Source organism: Sus scrofa, chromosome 1 (genome assembly GCF_054392235.1).
Source record: "Sus scrofa isolate SSC_HxYL_T2T_F1_AM1 chromosome 1, Sscrofa_HxYL_maternal_Yorkshire_Landrace_v2.0, whole genome shotgun sequence".
Classification (NCBI taxonomy): domain Eukaryota; kingdom Metazoa; phylum Chordata; class Mammalia; order Artiodactyla; family Suidae; genus Sus; species Sus scrofa.
In genome coordinates this window covers 137,766,934-137,789,698 of record NC_139383.1, presented here as the reverse complement: position 1 = coordinate 137,789,698, position 22,765 = coordinate 137,766,934, and the positions used below count along the sequence as shown (strand labels likewise).

The window sequence follows — 22,765 nt, the reverse complement described above, 5'->3', positions numbered from 1 at the left end:
GTCTAAAACTGAAAGAATAAAAAGTATTTCCTAACATTCTAGCTAAACTTTCCTTCATAATCATGCTTGTGCCTTGATAAAAATGTACCACATAGGAAAACATAAGCTTCTATACAGATTCCTTTCAATATGTTTTCAATTTCAAAAGATCACAATATGTAATCCAAGTCCACACACCTGTTATTTGAAAAAATTTTAGTTAAGATGAATTCTTCAAGATTAGTCATATAAGTAATATTTGTTCTCAATACTGCTTTATTTAAAAAAGAACTATACAGTGTTCAGATTTAAAATCAATCTCCCATCACCCTTTCTACCCAAATGAACGTTACTCTATTATATTTAGCCAAAAGAATATAGTAAACACATCTTTGTGGCCCATCATGACAAATCAGTGTTAGAAACCAATGCAACTGTTATTAATGGCTCAGAACCAAACACTGTAACAAAAACACACTGAGTGGATACTCCGTGTGTACATGTGCCCATTCATAATAATGCAAACCTCATACATGCATTAAAAAACTTGCTTTCTATTTAATACCAAAACATCTTTACATGAACACAAATTATAACAACATTGCCCTTTTTGATGTTCAAAGAACAATTTCTAAAGCAAGGGATGAGAAGAGTTAATGCCGGATTGCTGCCACCTACCAACTTTAATTCAAAGCAAAGTACAACTCAATGTCATTTTTACCTTCTAACGCAGCCACGACTCAAATAAAATTAAGTTCACTGTGGATAAAGTATCCTGGATTCCCAATGGATTATTTACTTCGGATGTGCAGGTAAATACGTGTGGACTCTCGTCCCTCCCACAGCATCCCGGAGTGTCAACATCATCTTAGTCAAAGCCAACGACGAGCAAATCCTTCTACCTTGCACCCTAAGTACCAGAAAGTCAGGGCCTCCATTGCCGTTACTACACAACAGATTCTACAGTCCCATGCCCTCTTCTATCGCATTTGGGGGAGCCGGATGGGAAAGAACCGCTCAGGATATGCTGAGAATCCTGGATTTAGTCCTGGTACCAGACTCAACATGAATACAAGTGGTATGTGGGTCACCCACAGAAAAAGAAATAGAACGAAGCTTTGTGACCCTCGAAGTTCAGTGAAGACACCAAAAGCTTCTGGGGATACGAGGCACAACCCTTTGGGGAAACCGAGGAGAAGCAGGCGATCTCCGAGTTGGAGTGACTAGGTCTGGCACAAACCCAGGGAGTCTGCGACCCGGGAGTCTCTGGTACCCCTTCCCTCCACACCTGGGTCGGTCATTGGGCTAGGGGTGCGGCCGCAGGAGGGGGTTAGGAGTAGGGGAGGGCAGGGTGCGGAGCTCCCCCAGCTGCGCCCAGGGGGTCCGGGGGGGTGTGTCCTACCTGGGCCGTGGCAAACGCAGCGATTCGGGCGGAGGGTTCCGGTCCAGCTCAGGGCCGGGACCCGCAGGAGTCAACCCACAGCAGGCGGGACTGCCGCCGCCTGCCCATCCCCCGCCGACGACTGCGGCGGGACCCAGCGCGGCTTCGAGGGCCGGCCGGCCGAGTAGTCCCCTCGGGTACCGTCCGCGTTTACTGGCGGCGGCGGCGGCTGCTGCAGTTACTGCTGCTGCTGGCGGCCCTCAGCCGCTGCTCTAGTTTCAGCCCCTGCTTCTCCTCTTGCCGCCACCGCCGCCGCCTGGTCCCTACCGCTCCCATCGCCGCTGCGGCGACTACTGCAGCGCCCGCTGACCCGACCCGACGTTATTCTCCCCCGTCGCAACCTAGCACAGCCTAGCCCACCTGCCCTGCCAGTGCGCACGCCCACCTCTCCGCCACAGGTGCTGATTGGAGAACGCGTCCCGAGTCCGCCACATCGGTTGGCTGGTCCCATTGCCTATCACGAAAGGGGCGGAGAGTCAGGCAAAGAACATCTCCGCCCCCACCGGAGAATTGCCGCTATCTTCAGGTTTGCCTGAGAGGGCGAGTTACCGGGAAAGGAGCATCACAATGGAAGCGCGCGTGCGCGAGGGGATTCTGGACCTCGTAGTTCCAGCCTCAACGTCAACTGCCTGCCGGCCCAGAGAGGAGAAGTGGGCTTCTGGGACTAGTTGGCTCACAGTGGGGTCTTCCTAGCTCAACAGTTATCTTGGTTATATAGTGATGGTTGTGACGCCAGGGTTGGCCTTTTCTGAAGAAAATCGAAAATGCTTTCTCACCATACGAATTTCCACAAGCTGAGCTGAGGCATTGGGTCATGAAGAAGGGCCCCAAGTCGTGAGGCCCTGCCGTGCCACCTCCTGGCATGAACCAGCGCTGCCAGGATCTGGCAAATTGGCGTCTTCCCCAGAACAACCTAACATAAAGCTAATCACCGATGAGTGCTGGGAAAAGCCTAAAACTGTAAGCAAGGAGACAGAAACCTCCGGAAAGGAATATTAGCCTGGAGCCCGGCGTATCCTTAGGGTTTCCACAACTGTAGCGAACAAGATTTCATTCCCTTTTTGAAACATCACCACTGAAGGGTTCAGTGAGCAGCCCTGGGAGGTGCAGTATATGATTCTAAGCAAGAGAATGTGGGAGTCCGTAGAAGGCTTTCCAAAAAAAAAGGGAGGGGGGCGGAGCATTGAGGCTGTGTGGGATAATTTGTATTCGGTGTTGATGTATCAAGCTGTTTGGTAAAGAGGCAACCTTACGATTAAACCCCTCTCCCATCCTTACCCACCAACTTACAGAAGAAAAAAACTCCAAGAAGTTTAACAGCTTTCCTGGATCTACAAAACTATTTAGTGGCAGAACCAAAAACGTGCGTATCTTAAACGTCCCTTGTCCTATGCTTTTTTTTACTCAATAATCACAGTGACTCCCAGGAGTCTGCCATGGACTGAAAGATTGTGATGCATTACAACCTTCATTTGACTTTAAATCTTTTTCTTCACTCAAGTGACATCATGATTAAAGCTAATTAAGAATGTAGAAAGGTTAAATATGAATCCTATATTCAATCTCATAACTATTATTGAATCTGTTTCTTCTTGTTCGGGAAATGCCAGAGCCTCTTGACATTATTCGAAAAACAGCAGTCTGTCTTGACTAGATTCTTGGATAAAAAGCAGGACAAAATGTACATTAAAGGCAATTGATGATGCAGCTCATCTGTTCTATTCAAACTTAAAGAAGTTGCCAAATTGTTTTTGTTCCACTGATTAAAACCACAAGTTGCTTTTTGCATTACTTTGTCTAACAGAGTATAGTTCACTTCAGAGTACAGGCAGGGCAACTAATTTAAATCCGAAAGGATTAGTGTTTCTGTAAATACTTTAAAGTCAAAGAAATTTATAGGGGAAAAAATTTCAGATTCATTGAAATTATGCCTAGCACTAAGTGCCAACAGCATATGGAAGTTCCTGGGCGAAGGATTGAATCCAACCCACAGCTGCAATCTATGCAGATCCCCTAATCCACTGCTTCTGCCCTGTGCTGGGGATCAAACCTCTGCTTCCACAAGGACCCTCTGCAGTCAGATTCTTGACCCACTGTGCCACAAGAGGAACTCCCTGTATATCTCAATAAAGTTGTTTTTAAAAACTCTGCACAATCTTTTGAAAGATGAAACTCACAGTGGACTGGTGCTCAAGTGTTTCCACAACCGAGCAAACAGTCCTGTTTTTTTAATTTTTCATCAGTCTAACCAGTTTATTTTAAAATGTTACTTAATCCACTAAACAAAAAATATTTAGGGCCAATTAATGGCAACCACTTTGCTATGTACTTCGAAAACAAATATGAATAAACTCATTCTGTCTTGGAATTTCACAATGGGAGTTCCTGTTGTGGCTCAGCTGTAACGGAATCCAACTAGTATTCATGAGAATATGGGTACCATCCCTGGCCTCACTCAGTAGGTTAAGTATCTGGCATTACCTTCAGCTAGAGGGTAGGTTGCAGACATGGCTTGGATCCCGTGTTGCTGGGGCTGTGGTGTAGGCTGGGAGCTGCAGCTCCAGCTTCAATTCAACCCCTAGCCTGGGAAACTTCATATGCTGCAGGTGTGGCCCTGGGAAAAAAAAAAAAGCAAAAAAATTCGCAATGAATTAGCAAACATGCAAATCCTATTACAATGCATTGCAGTAACTGCTGTAATAGAGGTATATTATGTAGGATATATAGATGCTCTAGAACAGGGGACAGTAAACGAACTGTAGCATGCAGGCCAAAAATGGGGGGGGGGGTCCTCTAAGAGCTCTTTAAGCCTGTATCAGCAGCATTCTGAAGTACATTCACAGCAAATATATTAACTACCTCAAGTGTTTATATTTTTGAAAACTCCATCCTTAATTTTACTGTGAAAGGCTTTAGAGTCTGTTGTTTTAATCTGTTGAATATCAATTTGTGTTTGATGAATATTAATTGTCCATAATATCAGGGATGATTGACACTTAATAGAACTAGTAAAGCTATAGAAGAAACTAAAAGTTAACTTGCATTTACAAAAGTAATTATAATTACAGCTACTTTTTTTTTTTTTTGTCTTTTTGCCTTTTCTAGGGCCGCTCCCGCAGCATATGGGCGTTCCCAGGCTAGGGGTCCAATCAGAGCTGTAGCTGCCAGCCTACTCCAGAGCCACAGCCGCTCAGGATCAGAGCCTCGTCTGCAACCTACAGCACAGCTCACAGCAACCCTGGATCCTTAACCCACTGAGCAAGGCCAGGGATTGAACCCGCAACCTCATGGTTCCTAGTTGGATTCATTAACCACTGAGCCACAATGGGAACTCCCTACAGTTACTTCTTGATCTACTTCCTATTTATGCCTAACTTTTATGAAATACAAAACGACTATACCATTAAATGTTAAGTTATAAAAGTTAAGTTTTATTCTACTAGAACAGTAGTAGCGTTCAGTCTTTTCGGTTTTCTTTTTGTTGCAAGGTCATCCATTAACAAAGCATCATTTGATACAATTTTCAGAAAGTGGTGAGGTGATGTTGTGTTTCCTGATGTGTGTCTGTGACAGCCTGGAAAAAGTTCAGTGACTTTAAATCTGGTTCAGCTATTAGTTGCTCCAAACCCTGGATGTCTGTGCAAGGGAGAATAATTTACTGGCAATGCTAATAGCGCACCCTAGTGATCACAGTATTCCACTGACAGCAATAGTGAAATAAAACAGAATGCTCTCTTCTATTTTGCTTTTTGTTTTTTGTTTTTGTTGTTGTTGTTTTGTTTTTTCTGTTTTAGGGCCACACCTGTGGTATAAGGAAGTTCCCAGGCTAGGGGTCAAATTGGAGCTGCATCTGCCGGCCTGTGCCACAGCTACAGCAACACTCGATCCTTAACCCATTGAGTGAGACCAGGGATCATAGCCACATCCTCATGGATACTAGTTGGATTCTTTTCCACTGCGCGCCACAACATGAACTCTCTACTTTGTCTTATTAATAAATACAAACTATCTGGTGACTAGGAATTTTTAGGTGCTGTATGAGATGGAGGATTAAAGAAATATAAGCTACGAGGCTACTTTGAATTATAGTTTTTGTGTATATGTCTTATTTCTTTCCATAAGCTCTAGAGGGATTACTTTTTATATTGTGCATTTTCCATACTTCACTCTGTAAATATTTATTAAATACACTAGTGGATGCAAAAAGTTAAATACTAGTAAATATACAAAAATACAAGTGCTCTCATACTTTTAATTAACTTTTTCCCTTTATTATTATTATTATTATTTTGTTTTTTTGGCCACATTTACAGTATGTGAAAGTTCTTGGGCCAGAGACCGAAATCATGACACAGCAGTGACCCAAGCCACTGCAGTGACAACACCAGATGCTTAATCCACTGCACCACAGGAGAAGAACTCTGGGCTTGCCTTTTTCTTTTCTTTTTTCTTGTTATACAGCCTCACCTTTGGCATATGGAAGTTTCCAGGCTAGGGGTCAAATCAGAGCTACAGATGCTGGCCTACACCACAGCCACAGCAACACCAGATCCAAACCACATCTGCAACCTAAAACACAGCTTGTGGCAACAATAGATCCTTAACCCACACAGTGAGGCCAGGGATCAAACCCACATCCTCACAGATACTAGTCTGGTTCTTAACCTGCTGAGCCACAATGGGAACTCCCGGGCTTGCCTTTTTCTGCATCTTCTGTATTAAGATCATTATGTTATATATTATATACTGTGACAATATACAGAATTAATTCAAAGAGCAATTAATTCAAGCAAATAATTTCAGCGAGGAGACTACTGCAACTGTTCTGGCAAAGGTGTAAGAAAGACCTATGATGGGGCAGCAATAGTGCAGGGAGCATTATTTTAAGCAACAATTGATGAGACTTAGCAAGTGATTTACTGCAGATGGAAAAGAAAATAACTTTAAAAAGGCCAAACTGCATGACCTGGAAAATGGTAGTAACTTTAGCAGAAATAGAAGATAGGAAGAACTGGTTTTGGGGCAGAGGATGAGTTGATTTTAGACTCTGTAAGCTAGAAGGTCCAAGCTCGAGGAAAAATTTGGAAAATGCAAGCCTGATGTTAAGATTGCACACATGGATATGCAATTCTTTCACCTACAGATGAAAGCAAAGCCAGGAAAATTCTAAAGAAGTAGGGCATCCACTCAGGAGGTGAGATAAAAGGAGGGCTAGGGCGAAAGACGGAAAGCCAAGAGCAAAGAAGGCAGAGTAGTAGAAAGATGCAGTTCTAGAGCTATTGAGGCTTTGGGTACGTGTCACAACTAAGTGAGTTATATTCTCCAAAAGTCTTCAGCTCAAATTCTCTGCTTTTGTCACTTCTCTCCTGCTTATAATGTCTTTGGGTTTTTATTGTTTTTGTTTTTTTTCCCAAATTGGTATGACATTATTTCACTATCAGCCAGAGGTAATTTACTTTTTTTCAGATTATCTATGTTGCTTATCAAAGGCCACATCAACTATTACTACAATTTAGTTAACCAGTTCTGGAAGATGCCAGAAAAAACTTGTTACCCGCCCTGATTTAGGCATGTTTATAAGAGATTAAGTTTCAATAACTAATATTGCATTCACTGAACTGCATTATTTTCATTTTATATTTTACATGGAACCCAATGGTTTAATTTGTTCCAAGTTATTTTTGTTAATAGTTTGATAACATCTGCTAAATGGCTTCTGGAGAAGAGTTTCCCCTAAGGGAAATGTCTGTCCTCAGAATGGCTTGAAATATGTGCATATGTTTATTAATTGGTTTACTGATATGGACTAAGTAGAGACAGACATTTTATCTTTTAAAAATCAATTCTTCTCCATTCCAGTTGCCACTTTCCTCACTTAGGTCACCACTTCTTATCTACATTCCTTCAGGAGCCTTCTAACTGGCCATCTAGTCTTCCCAGTGTCTTTTCTTCTTCCACATTATAGTCAGAGAGCTCTTTCTAACTGCAAATCTGACCACATTATTCATCTGTGGAAACATATGAGTGATTCCTCATTGCCCTGAGCATCACTTACAAAGCTCTTTATGCTCATTTTCCACTCTTGCTATTAAGAGCCAGTCTAAACTCCAGCCCATTCAGTAAAAGAAGAAAAAGGATAAATACTGGAAGGGAAAAGAAAAAGTACTTTATTATCTACACAGTAAATCTCAAACACATCTAAAGAAAAAGTATGAAAATTAATACTAAAATTGATACAAATTTAATTACAAAACAGAAACAGACTCACAGACATAGAAAACAAGCTTATGGTTACCAAAGAGGAAAGTGGGGGGAGGGATAAATTAGGAGTTTGAGATTAACAGATATAAACAGTAAGGACGTACCATATAGCACTGGGAACTATATTCAATATCCTGTAATAACCTATAATGGAAAAGAATCTGAAAGAGAATATATATATATACTGTATATATCTGTGTATATATATATATATATTATATGTATCTGTATATATATACTGTATATGTCTGTATATATATATACTGTATATATCTGTATATATATATACCGTATATGTTTGTATATATATACTGTATATGTCTGTATATATATACTGTATATGTCTGTATATGTATATATATATGCTGAATATATATATATATATACTGAATCACTTTGCTGTACATCTGAAATACACTGTAAATCAACTATACTTCAGTTAAAAAAAATGAGCCAGTGAGCTACAATTACACACCAGAATAGCTATGATTAAACAGACAATACCGGGAGTTCCCATTGTGGCTTAGCCGTAACAAATCCGACAAGTATCCATGAGGACTCGGGTTTGATCCCTTGCCTTGCTCAGTAGGTTAAGGATCTGGCATGCCATGAGCTGTGATGTAGGTCACAGACATGGCTTAGATCCTGCATTTCTGTGCCTGTGGCATAGGCTAGCAGCTACAGCTCTAATTCGACCCCTAGCCTGGAAACTCCCATATGCTACAGTTGCATCCATTAAAAAAAAAAAAAAGACAATACCTAGTGTTGACAACAACATGAAGCAAGTGGAACTTTGAAAAGACATTTGACAATTTCTTAAAAAGTCAAATATGACTCAGCATTTCAAATATATATAACTATATATATAACACCATATATATACACACATGTACCTAGTGTCCAAGAGAAATGAATGAATGCATATGTTTATAGTAACATACCTGTATAAGAATGTTCTTAACAGCTTTATTCATAATAGCCCTAAATTAGAAACAACCCAGAGGTCTATGGACAAGAGAAGGGGTACATTTTTGTGTATTTATATAATTGAATATCACTTAAAAAAAAGAAAAGACTGGCACATACAGCAACATAGATGACTATCACAAGCAAATGAACCTGGACACAAAGCACATACTATGTGATACTATGGGTGGACATATAAGGATGTGCACAAAGTAAATTTTTGCATTAGATGCTAATATCCATCCATTACAGAAGAAGTATTAAGCAAGTCATCGATATAACTGGCATTAGTATCCTTTGGCAACTGCCACAGTAGGCACACAAATGGAGAGAGAGAGGTTAATCATGGGCTCAGTAGCATGAACTTACCAAGGCTCTTAGAGCAGTCAGTAACAGAATCCACTGCTCTTATACACATGGCATTATTCTTCAAGGAAATCAAACAGCCACTTGGTGGCCAATTGATTGCACTGGGATGCTTCTATCCTAGAAGAGTCAGTGCTTCATTCTTTTAAGATTAGTCACTTATTTAGGGTATAATTTGCCTTTCTTGCCCAGAGAGCTTCAGATACTGGGCCCATGGCCATGGGACTCACTGGTCAAATTGCATGTTGCACCATTCAGGAGTCACTGGGCTGAATGTTGGACTGGCCCATGGAAGATGCACTTAAAGTGTCAGCTTAGAGGCATGCTGTGTGAGGGTAGACAGTATATGCACTGAATCAGAAACCTTTGTATGCTGCATACCTGGGATTCAGGAACCAAGCAACAGCTCCACTCAATATCATTCCCAATGATTCCCTGGACAGCCCTGTATTTTCTGTCACTACAAATCTAGGCTCTTCAGGCTTAGAGGTCTTGGTCCCTAAAAGCAGCTCATTCTTGCCAGTGGATGCAGTAAAGGTTCTACTAGACTGTAAACTATGGCTGCAGCCTGGACCTTTTGGACTGTATGCAACCAGGGACTAGCAAACAAGAAGAAAAATCACCATCTTGGCAGGGGAAATTGACCTGGATGAGCAGAAGGTGAGGGCAGCTGTTGAATAAAGAGAGCAGGAAGGAATATGTGTGTAATCTGGATGATCTACTCAGGTACTTTTTGATACTCCCTTGCCCAGCTGTGACTTAATGGATTGGCGCAGCAACTTAAAACTTTTGAGCTCACAAATCTCAGTACCTGCTTAATATAGGACCCAAGTAATACAGATTATGTTGTTGTATCTATCTTGGTTTAGTAGATGTTTGTTAAAGTCTCCTTTATTAATGTGTCTATTCATCCTTTTATACCTGTAGTTTTGCTTTATGAAAGTTGCTCCTCTATCAGAAGACATCCTCAGCTTGCACATTTCCTACATGCAAGATTTTCAGTTACCATGGTTTGATTAATACTCATCCTCAACAACAACAAATAGTTCCAAATTCATTTATGACATTATATTAACTGTGTTGTAACTGCATAAAGTACAAACTATGCAGCTAGCTTTTCAGTCCACAAATTACTAAATAACAGATGAGTGTCATGATAAAGTGAGAAATTATGTAACTCCTTTCAGAGTTGGTGATTGGACATTGCACAGCTGTTCACTTCAGGGACAGATAGCAAAGCATGTAGCTGCATTGTTTCTTTGTCTCCCAGTGATAAACCTATATGACATTTTACAAAAGTGGGTAATCAAAAGAAGGACTGGCCAACAGAAATTGAAAAGCCAGCAAAGAAACTAAAGTGATAATAATGCTAGAAGTGACATTCCAGTCAAATCTAGATGTTACAGAAGTAATACAGGAGTTATAGGAGTAGTAGTTAACTATGGAATTGTTGACACCACTGCTATTTGAGAGGCTGCATATCAGAGGAGGCTAGTGAACACGAACTTCAAAACAAGTAAGTGGTTATGATGAATGTCCCAGAAGAAATGACACTGCCAAAAATCTTCACATTAAAGGAACTCTTGGAAGGATTTCACAACACTGGAACACAAAGGATAAAGTGTTTGAAGCTGGTCCAAACTTAGTAACTTAGTAAGGACAATTTGCCAAGGCATAGAAAAGATGCTCACTCTACATCATCATAAGTTACACAAAGAGAAGGCAAACACTTTAGACATTATTTTCTTGATAAAGTTTTGGAAAAAAACTTAAATGTTTGATGTTTCTAATGTTAAAAGTTACATTGTATTATATAAATGTCTTACTATTTTCATTTTCCAACACATTTATACTCAACAGTAAAAGTTTGTTTTGACTAAAAACTTCAAAGGCCATGGAATAATTCTATCTTTCCCATTGATTACTAAGATTGCTCTGTGTGGTTTCAGCTTGCATAGCCATGCAGTAAGTAATTTACTACTATAAAGTGAGGACTGCCTGTATTTGGTTCCAGTTTCTCCACATCCTCACCAATACATTATCTCTGTCTTTTTGAAAATAGCCATCCTTGTGGGTATGAAGTCATATCTCATTGTGGTTTTGATTTGCGCTTCCCTCATGACTAATGCACATCTTTTCATGTACTTAACAGCAATCTGTACATTTTCTTTGGAAAAAAATTTATTCAAATATTTTGTCCATTTTTAAATTGGATTCATCTCTTTGATTTTCATCTGATTTTAAAAAACTGGTGAGTTAAGCCCATGTGTATTTATCGATTGATCTGAATGCTATTATACTATCCCGCTATATAGTCTATTTTCTTTGCCTTTTCCTTTTCTTGTTTTTGGTATTGTATTTTAGTTCCAGTTGTAAGCTTTATTAGTATCTTTATGTAATACTCTTAGTACTCTCTTTCTTTAAATACTGTCTATTCCTTCCCTAATATAAAAGCAATTTTGAAACTACTTCTTACTGGTCCCTTCTTTCTCATTATCTAGCCACTAGTTTTATCCTAGTGTTAAAACCAGGTGTTAATTTGTATCAAGTATTTATTTCTTGATTTGTTAGCTTCTAGTACTCTTTTTACTTCTAGCAAATACCATTAAATGCAGTCAGTGAGCTTATTTAACTTTCTATCTACCCACTCATCCCTTTCTTTCCATTTTCAGTCGGTTGTAATTATTTTACATTATCAGAAGATCTGATTTTGATTCTTTTATCCCCACCTCCATTTTTAATCTTAATTCTTACAGTTAAACATATGCATCACTCAACCCCCAGACCATATGCCAAAACTTCTACAACCATTTTGTGACTGAAAATGGTCTCTAGTAAATTTTTTATTTAACGATTTTATTTTTTTCCATTATAGCTAGTTTACAGTCTAGTAAATTTTTCAATTTAGACTCATGGGAAAAAAATATTTCCTGAGTATAAACATTTTACTTGGGTGGATTTTATACTTGGGCAGTTTGAATGGATATAAACACCCTTGAAAAGCCTTTTACTAAGTATCTTTAAATTGTTGCTCCTAAAAAGTCTACTGCCAATCTGACTTTATCTTATACATGACTTGCATTTTTTGCCTGGATATCCAGATTACTTTGTCCCTCTTGTTTTTAAGATCCAATGGCTTTACTAGGCTTGACTCTTCTGTTTTGAATTGTACAGTGATCTCATTTTCAATATTCCCCCCACACCCCCGGGGGAGTTTCTTTTCAATTTGTGTTCTGGTCTATTGGTTTAGTTTTCTTCAGGGATTTCAGTTAATACATCTTCTATATCTTTCACTTTACTTCAAATCCCTTTTATCTTTGATCTTTCTCTTTTCCATCTACATTATACATGAGGAGAGGGGAAAGAGAGACAGATTGGTTTATCATAGGAGTTGGTTCACAGTTATGGAGGCTGAGAAGTCTATCTGCAGTTTGCAAGTTGGAGAACCAGGAAGGTGGTGACATATTTCAGTTTGAGGAGTTCCCATCATGGCACAGTGGAAACGAATCCGACAAGGAACCATGAAGTTGTGGGTTTGATCCCTGGCCTCACTCAGTGGGTTAAGGACCCCAAAGTGCTGTGAGCTGTGGTGTAGGTCACAGATGCGGCTTGGATCTTCTGTGGCTGTGACTGTGGCTGTGGCCAGCAGCTACGGCTCTGATTTGACCCCTAGCCTGGGAACCTTCATATGCCTTGGGTGTGGCCCTAAAAACCAAACCAAAACAAAACAAAACAAAAAATCAATTTGAGTCCAAAGGCCTGAGAACCAGAAGTTTGGAAGTCTGAGAGCAGAAGATGGACATCCCAGCTCAAGAAGAGAGAGGGAGGAGTTCCCTTGTGGTGCAGTGGGCTAAGGATATGGCATTGCCACTGCAGTGGCTTGGGTTGCTGCTGTGGTACGGGTTCCAGCCCTGGCCCAGGAACTTCTACATGCCATGGGCACAGCCAAGAAAAAAAGAGAGAAGAAAAAAAACCGAAAGAAGAGAGAGGGAAGCTGTTCTTCCACGTTTTTGCTCCATTCGGGTCTCCAATGGAATAATGATGCCCACCCACATTGGTAAGGACAGATCTCTTTGCTTAGTCTACTGAATCAAATACTAATCTCTTCCAGAAGCACTGTCACAAACACGTCAAGAAATTACATCTTACTAGCTATCTGGGTATCCTTTAGGCCAGTCAAGTTGACATACAAAATTATCTGTCACAGGAGTTCCTGTTGTGGCTCAGCAGAAACGAATCTGACTAGCATCCATGAAGATGCAGGTTCGATCCCTGGTCTTGCTCAGTGGGTTAAGGATCCAGTGGTGCTGAGCTGCGGTGTAGGTTGGCAGCTACAGCTCCCATTTGATCCCTAGCCTGGGAACCTCCTTATGCGGCAGATGCGACCCTAAAAAGACAATAAATAAATAAACTATTACAGTTATATTTCTTTTTAAAATGAGATGGGTTTTCTGGACCCTTAGGAGGAGGTGCTTGTCCAATGGTCAGGGATGGGCCAAGAAAGCTTCCCTAGCCCCACAGCTGCAGGCATCCCTCCATTGTTGCTACTGTCAGACCTCAGATAGTCCTCTCTTGTGTTCACATCTTCAAAAACTGCATTTTACTAGTGTACTGCTTAATATATTACTCATGCACATGATCTGAACTTTTCTTTACCTACAGTATTGCTGCTATTCTCAGTCTGGTTTCTGTTTTGGGCACTTTTCCAGAGTGAGGCTCTTTCTCAAATGGAGGCAGTTTGTATTTTTTGTTTTTGTTTTCTTTCCTTTTTTGGCCACCCTGAGGTATATGGAGTTCCCAACCAGGGAAAAGATCCAAGTCACAGTTGCAACCTACACTGCAACTGCGGCAACTCTGGATCATTTACCCCACTGTGCCTGGCCAGGGATCAAACCTGCATCTTGCTGCTGTAGAGACACCACCAATCCCCTTGTGCCACAGGGGTAACTCCCAAAGGTAGTACTTATTGGTTACTTGGAGGAACATTGAGGACTTAGATTGTCACCACATTATTTGATCCTTTTAGGATGGAACAGTTTTTTCCACTCACCCTCAATTTAAAGCATGTGTGGACAATTCTCAGTCCTGATGGTCCATATTTCCTAAGGGGGGTTCTCCCCATTTGGAGGTTCAGTTCGGCAAATCTTACTCATTTCTCCTTCCACTTTCCATCACTCCCACTGCACAAGGCCTGCTGCTGTTGATGTTTGGAGTTTGTGTGCTCATGCTCAGAGTTCACAGAGATCCTCTATAATCTAGTTTTGTTGAATTTTTTGGTCTTTTCTTTTGCTATCCTGGTTAGTGTACATGATTTTCAGGAAGAGTTTGGGGGAGATTCAGAAACTATACTTTTAACGTGATCACGGGACCTAACTCTTTTAACTCTATTAATGGTGTCCTTTGCTGTACAGAAGTTCTAATGCTTTTAATGCAAATTGTGAACTTGCCTGGCTGTATGATTCATCTTTCCTAGTAGTGCCCAGCTACTCTAGTATAAACATGGAGAATAGGTTTTCTTTAGTGATCTCTCCCTACTAATTACAAGTGCCCTTGTATTTTCATCTCTCCACCTGCAAACCTTCACTGCCTTCCATGTTACCCTCCCAAAACATTTTAAAGCCTTAAAACTAAAACAGTGGCTTTTTCTTTTCTTTTCAACTCCAGGTACCCTTCCTTAAATGAAAGCTTACTTACAATCTAAAAATGAAATATCACAACTGTCCCAGTTTGGCACTTTTGCCCTTCTCTCATCGAATTTTCTCCTAGATGCTCTTTGGCAATTAGTCTCGGGTAAAAAGAAAGAGAGCTTTAAGTTTTAAGTGAAGCGTCATGGTTTAGAAATAGAATGCTTAAGACTCAATCCTGGAAGATTCTGATTCAGGATCTAGGGTCAAACTAGAAATTTGTATTTTGTTAATGCTCTCGAGGTGATTCTAATAAATACTCAAGTTTGAGAACCATTACACTAGACTTATACTGTCCAATATATAGTAGCCACTAGCCACACGTGACTATTTAAACCTAATTAAAATTGCATAAAAAAAAATCGAGGTCCTCAGCTGCACTAGCAATTGCATGGCAATGGTCACTATCATATTGAGCTACAAATACAGAACATTTCCATCATTGCAGTTTTTCTGGACAGTGCTCCTCTAAATAGTTGTCTCCACAGTACATAGGGTGTATACCCAAAGGGATGCATAGATTCACGTGCAAATACTCAAGTGGAAATATCCTATTTTTCAACTAATTTTAAAATCTCCATTTTGGGATGTTTTATGATGCACTTAATAGAGAACTGCATTAATAATTATATATATGTATGTATATATATACACATATATGTATATTATATGTATGCTTAAAATTATTTACTGATAAAGAGTGTATGGTCAAAAAGTCTGGAGACTATTACACTAAATACCTATGTCTTTTAAAGAATCTGTCTGGACTGATGAGGACAACTCTTAATCAGAGCTCCTTTATAGGTAGAGGTTTTATTTATTTATTTTTTGGCTGTTCTGGCAGCATGTGAAAATTCCCTGGCAGGGATCAAACCCACACCACAGCAGCGACTCAAGCTGCTTCAGTGACAACGCCAAAATCTCTAACGCACTGCATCATAAAAGAACTCCTAGGTAGAGTTTTTTATACTTCAAACCCAAACCCCCAAGCATGAGAAGCCCCTTTTTTCTTTTTAAATATACACATATAAGATATTTTATTTCAAAAAGCACAAGAACATTATACAAGTTTTAAATTTACATTTTGCAATAAAAGATATCAATATATGCATTATTTGTATAACTTTATCATGGATGGAATTTCAATTAGTGGTATAAACATGTTGCAGTCACTAAATATAGATTATCATCACAGTGAACCAAAATGCATAGTTGTTATGAAATGACAAAAGACAGTCACTAAAGGGTGAATGCACAGCCCATATACCAACATAATAAATTAATATTTAAATGTTTTTTTTCACTGTATCATTAAAATTCTTGCTAGTCCCTCACCAAATATTAGAAAAACACAATTTTGGAGCCATCCTGTTGAATCAGATCCTCCACAAACTACACTAAATAAAGTGACTTTTTGCTCATTTGAACGTAAACTTCATAAGCTTAAATATATTTGTTTGCAATGATGAAGGCAAACAAGTAGGGTATTTGAATATAATTAGAGATCCCTTGGGCTGGGGGCAGCACTGACAAACCTATGTTCACCTCTAGTGCAGAGATCGGAATCAATCTCAGTGAATGGAACTCAATAGCAAATGGGTTCTTTGGCAGTAAAGATCTGACTGGCCATTGCAAGGTAATTCCTCTGGCAGCTTGAGAGCTTAACCTTGGGATTTATGAAGTGGATAGAAAAAGACTGGAAATAAAAAAATCAGTTTGTCTTTGTTAAACTGGGGCCAATACATTAGGGTAGAAGTCAGCATATTCTGTGGCCTAAACTGGCTCAGACTTCCCAGTCAGATAATTCATCCAACAAAATTGCCTAAGAAATAAAGGAAGAAATACTCTGATCGTTTATCATATACTGGCAAATTTGACAAACTGAATACTGAAATTCCTAATCCTCACCCATCAATAGTTACAAATTGTTCACTGGAGGTATATCTATTTCTTGATCTTTCTGAATAATAACTGTCCATGTAGAAAATCATGATTGTGATTCTAATGCCTGTTCATGCCAATTCCTTACTGCGAAATCTAGAATTTCTTCACTTTACATGAAATACCAAAAAACTAAACCCGAATGTGCGTCATCAATCACTTTGCAAATATATTTCTATTTGCTTGCCTTTGCTGAGCAAAAAGAAGGTAGGAAAACATTTATACACATACAGGACCATGGTCACCAAAGGCAAAATAAGATGTTCTTTGAATTTATCTTTCAAACTCCTAACATTACCCCAGAGACAACAGCAGTTAAAATACAAGATTTCAATTAATCTTCTGCTTGTTGTTTTATAACAGAAGATCTTGATATAAAAAGTTAAAGCCCCAAACCAAGGAGTCTATCCACAGATTCAGGAGAGCTCTGTTATTTATAAACAAGATGGCTCAACCACAGCATGTTAGAACACAGACTACTGATCACATGGCTTTTTTTTTTTTTTTTTTTTTTTTTTGTGGATGGTTGTGCTAGTCATATAACCAGTTTATGAAAAGTTTGCACACAGGTAACAAATTAAGGATCTGTCTTTTTCAAAGACGAATAAAATTATAACAGAACTGGTTTAAATCTGATTGTTCTAATTTATAGCTGCCATGTTCTATTCATTGGAGGAATTTTCTCATCCTCATCTATAGATAGTTTGCATCAGAACTGCATCAGGTTTCTGAGTCAAATAGAGTGGTACCGTAATCAAGAGATAAGTGAACTCATTTTAGAAACTTGCCTTTGGGAAACAGAAAGTATAATTTCAAAATTCAACAAAGCTGATCCTCACTATCAGAGGTAAGGATTGCAGGTTCTTTGTCCCATCAGGGATGAATAATACATACATTGTCCTAATTCTTCTTGAGGTCTGCAGTAGGAAAACAAGCTCTTTCACACTGGCAGAAATTTGCCTTAGAAATGGAAACTCTGGCTATAAAGAAATTTAATTTAATTAATAGCTGAAACAGTAAGTGGCACATTAGGTTTAAAAGAGAAATAATAAAAATTTTACTTTTTGAAAAACTTTCTCAATTGAAGTATACTGCATGGTTTCTGCAATTCCTCTTTAGCTGCAAGGAAGACTACTGCAGATTATTAGAATCTTGTCAGTGATCCAGAAGCTAAACTAAACTTGGCGGGTAGGGGAAGAAACACCAAATACGAAATTGTGGAAGAGTTAACCAACATGTGAGATTACCCACAATTGCTTGATGTGACAGTTTATCGGGGGTACGAAATGGAATGGAACGGATTATGAAGGGAAATGAGTTCTCTGGAACTATCAGCAGAATCAGACTCTTAGGGTAAAGAAGCATTTCTTTAGTGTTCTGGAACATAAAACATTCACCTGTCCCCCTTTTATTCCTTGAAGCATATGTTCGTTAATTGAAAGAAATACTCCATTAAGGAATATTTTATTGATTTTTGTGAATCTGGACATGGGGCAAAAGATCCTCCCTCCAACCCTTCCCCAGCCCTCAGAAAGGTCTCCATAATTGTGAATCCATCTTCATACTTGATTGTCCCAAGGCAGAGTTGGAGTTCACAGTAACTGCCAGTTGAATCCAAACAACATTTGATTAGTTTCCTGGCTCCTAGCAATCTCTTCTATAATGCAGTGTTGCTGCCACACCAAATGAAGCTTCCGATACCGCTCTCGAGATAAATGGAGAGGGTTGCCCCTCCTTCAGGGGAAAAAAAAAAAAAAGTAAGTTTGAATAAAATAACTGTCACATCTTTTTTGTCTAAATTAGTCTGAACCCTTGAGATGTTCTGAGAATTGGGAGGTAACACCAGAATAGGGTTTTAAAAGGTATATTTTTTCTTCATCATAGATCACTACAAACTTGATACATTACTTAGCTAATGAAGCAGAAACTTACTCCTTGATTATTCAGAAAAATAAGTCATGTATATACCATAGGCATTATGGGACCTCATTTAAATGGCTAGAAAGGCTTACTAACTTGAAGCCGCTTTGTTCTTTTTTGGGTGGTTAGACTGAGTGGGTCCTCAACAGCTTTTTGGCCTCATCTAGTTTATCCAGCTTTGATTTCTCATCTTGCATGGCAGAGGTTAGGTCTGAAGTGGAACACTAAGCCTTCAAATTACATGATGCTCCTCAGAAATCTTTATGACATAATAAATTTGCTGGTGATTAGCAAATATTTAAATAAAATTACTCTGTACAAACTCTTAACATTTTATAACAGCTAATCCAAAATGACTACTGTCTGTCGCCAGTGATGAGAACTGTAAGCTTCGCATCCAAGTGGCACTCACTCATGTGTCGAAGCAGGTGGGGTATTGTCATATTGCTTAACTAATTTAAAAATTTTGCTTCTTTGTACCTTTCTGGAACAACTCAGATGTCTTTTCCTTAATGACTAACTACAATTCACCATCTACCTTTTTTCTTCCTGAATTCAAAGACTCTCTCTACACTGGTCAAATGCTATAATAAAAACAAATTTCTGTACAATTAAAAAGGTTCCAAGCCTCATCTGCAAGCCTATTCATTCTGAATAAATTTTTTTTTTTTTTTTTTTTTTTTTTTTTTTTTAGGGCATATGAGGTTTCCAGGCTAAGGGTCAAATCGGAGCTGCACCTTCTGACCTATGCCACTGCCACATCCACACCAGATCTGAGCCACGTCTGCAACCTACACAGCTCATGGCAACACCGGATCCTTAACCCACTGAGTGAGGCCAGGGATCGAACCCACACCCTCATGGATCCTAGTTGGGTTCGCTAATGGCTTAGCCACAAGGGGAACTCCCAAATAATATATTTCAAAAGAACAAAATTTTAGTTAAACAAAAAGAGTTTATGGTAAAGGGGATCTAATTTTTATCTATATGTACTCTGGGAACCACTGTGGCCTAACCTCCTTTTTCTCAAGCCCATGAGTTTCTAACTCCAGCAAAAGATAGAAAATTTCAGTATTCTGAGTGTTTTTGCTAATGCTTGGAAGCAAAGAAGGCTGATAGAGCTGGCTAATAAAAAGTTTCAAGTAGTGCAATGGAAACAATGAATAACCATTTTAAACTGAACTCCCTTACTGATCACTACAGATTTCTTTTATACATATTTCTTTTATATACTTATATATATTTTATATATTTAAGTACTTCTGAAGAAAGACTGATTTAAAATAATAGAATATTCAAACATTAGGCTGGCTGGGGTCTCTAAAATTTTTATTTTAGAGAAGTACACAGTTGTTGAAAATTATGTGTTACATTTATGGTGGCATCATATTTAATATTTTTAATTTTTAGCTATTTAATAGTATCTCTCAATATTTAGCATTAGCTTTTGTGTTTAAAGAGCTGTCACCATCCACATACTATGTGACTAAAATTAAAAACACTTACTTCAGGCCAGGGTCTGTTTCTCCATATTCATCCAAATAGGGGGCTGGGTAGGCACAGCCTCGGGCCTTACCTTCAACCAGGACCACTCTACACTCTCTGATTCTGAAGGACAAAACAAACAACAGGAAATATTAAGTGCATGTATGCGAGTGATAGGCACTGTGTCAAAGTTAATCTAGAGAAAAGACATGGCCGGTATCTGTTAGGAATTCAGTATGAAGACAATACAAACACAGATAAATAGACTAAAGAGTGTTTTATCTAAATAAAAGAAAATGAACATTGCTACTGTTGTTAAAGCTGTGAGAAAGGATCAAGGGATTCAGGGAAATGGGATCCGTAATAGTGACTGGATATACTCAAGAGAGGAAGGAGGCTAACCTATGTGAACCATAAGATACCCTGAAAAAATGGTGGCTGGGGTAGTTTCTGTCCTATTTCCTGACCTATAGCCTGGAGCGGGGGCAGGGCGGGGGGCTTAACAGAACAGAACCAAATCTACTAGTTTGATAATCTTGGCCAGAAAGAAGCTCATTTATGCAAAGGTCAAGACTTTTCTGGTTAGAGCTTCCAACTGTGCACATTACAAAGAATCACTGCCACCTTGAAGGTGCCTGAGACACTCACAGCAGAGAAATGGAGAAATGAAAAATAATGTTCGTGTACACGTATACAGAGGGGATAAGTACTCTAGTACTTAATAATTTTACTTATTACAAAATACGCAGTTGGAATAGGTAGTGGGTTTACTTACTTAGGTTCCCTAGAAGAAAATGGGTGTTTGGGTTTGGCTTCCATGCATTCATTCCCCATGTTTCAATAGATGCCAACAAGCAATGATTACTTCCTAGTGAGTGAGATGTTTGGGTTATGTAAACAGAAACTACATTACATGGAGAGAGTGGAAAGAAAAAGCACATACATCTACTTTGAATTTTCTCTCTCTCAGGAAACTTCCATGCTTCTTTCATAAACATGTGAGACTACTGTTTTGCTCTGTCATTTGCTGAGACATAGGGGAAAACGATGGCTGGTTGATAAAGGAAATGAAAATTAAAATGTTCAAAGGATACCATTAAGTAACCACTTACATGTCCTTTGAAAATCTAAGTTTCAGGACTCTAAACTCTTTCACTATACCTGAAGATAACACAATACCAGAGTAATCAATATAAAGTCTACACATTTGTTTAAGGTTTTCCACAATGAAAATGTCAACAGATCTCCTACTTTTTAAACTACTTTGCAATATCTTCTCAAATTCAATCTCATGTGAATAACAGGTCTATGCTCTAACATCTGACAGATCATATCCCACCAACATACTGTCTTGCATAATGGCTTCCAGACTGGATTCCAATTCCCTAAGTTCATTATGAAGCCTCCTACTTACTTCAGGAAAATGCAGACTCCAGCTCCACAGTGAAGTGCATGAAAAATGCAAGCCCCCACCTCTTCCCCATTCACGATTTCTTGGCAACAAATGTTCTGAGAACACAGTATGGCTCCACAGAAAAGACAGAGGACAGGGTGCTTTCGTTCATCATCTGAAGACCGTGGGCACCTCAAAAGGGAAGAAAACATTCAGTATGGTGGATAAAAAATAAAAGCATGACATAATCAGTTACCAGTGGATATATTTAGCAATGTCTTATATGTATTAGCAGTGTTTTCATCACTGGCTGCTTTGTAGCAAAGAAAGGTCTTACAACACAAGGAAACAATTAGATAATTCCTCTTTACTACTTCTCCTTAAGATAAGAAAAAGTCTTCTGATTAATCCAGAGTAAGAAGATTTATTTTTAGGTATACGATATTTCCATAAAATCTGTCACTTAAATATGCCTTGAGATTGAGATGTATTTACAGAATCCAGTCTTCATATGACACCATCTTTTTTTTAAGAATTTTTTTTTGGAGTATAGGTGACTTACAATGTTGTGTTAGTCTCAGGAGCACAGCAAAGTGAATCAGCCATACATACACATATATATCCATTCCTTTTCAGATTCTTTCTCCATACAGGCTATCACAGAGTACTGAATAGATTTCCCCGAGCTATACATATAGCAGGTCCTTGTTATCGATTGATTTTGAATATAGTAGGGTACATATGCCAATCCCAACCTTCCAATCCATCCCTCCCTGCAATATTTCCCCTTTGGTAATGATAAGTTTGGTTTCAAAATCTTTGAGTCTCTTTCTGCTTTGTGAATAAGTTCTTTTGTATCATTTTTTATTAGATTCCACATAGTAGTGATCTCATATCTGTTTTTCTCTTACTTCACTTAGTATGATAATCTCTATGTCCATCTAAGTTGCTGCAAATGGCATTATTTTGTTCTTTTTTTATGGCCGAATTAGTCCACACACACACACATATATATATACACATACATACATATATATACACCACATCACACACACACACATATATATACACATACATACATATATATACACCACATCATCTTTATCTAATCCTCTGCTGATGGTGATTTAGGTTGCTTTCATATCTTGGCTACTTTGAGTAATGCTGCAATGAACAATAGGGTGCATGTACCTTTTTGAAATATGGTTTTCTCCAATACATGCCCAGTAGTGGCATTTTTGGATCATATGATAGTTCTATATTTAGTTTTTTAAGGAACCTTCACACTTCTCCACAGTGGCTACACCAACCTACATTCCCACCAGCAGT

General features: G+C 38.9%; 2 protein-coding genes across 9 annotated transcripts in view; both read right to left on the bottom strand.

Moving 5' to 3' along the window:
* The window catches only part of TTBK2 (tau tubulin kinase 2), a 150,341-nt gene extending 148,626 nt beyond the window's left edge, over window positions 1-1,715 (bottom strand). For all 5 annotated transcript variants that reach the window (XM_084973191.1, XM_021097126.2, XM_084973216.1 and 2 more), the window contains exon 1: window positions 1,382-1,715. The gene's annotated coding sequence lies outside the window, so the exon portion shown is untranslated. The remainder of the gene's footprint in view (window positions 1-1,381) is intronic.
* A 16,371-nt stretch (window positions 1,716-18,086) lies between these two features.
* Window positions 18,087-22,765, bottom strand: part of UBR1 (ubiquitin protein ligase E3 component n-recognin 1) — a 141,369-nt gene continuing 136,690 nt past the window's right edge. For all 4 annotated transcript variants that reach the window (XR_014813013.1, XM_021097091.2, XM_084972918.1 and 1 more), the window contains 3 exons: window positions 21,458-21,628; window positions 20,065-20,166; window positions 18,087-18,372 (listed from right to left, as the gene is read on the bottom strand). Coding sequence is in view for 3 of the 4 variants with exons in the window: in XM_021097091.2 (XP_020952750.1) it covers window positions 18,231-18,372; window positions 20,065-20,166; window positions 21,458-21,628 (415 nt within the window). In the remaining variant the exon portion in view is untranslated. The remainder of the gene's footprint in view (window positions 18,373-20,064; window positions 20,167-21,457; window positions 21,629-22,765) is intronic.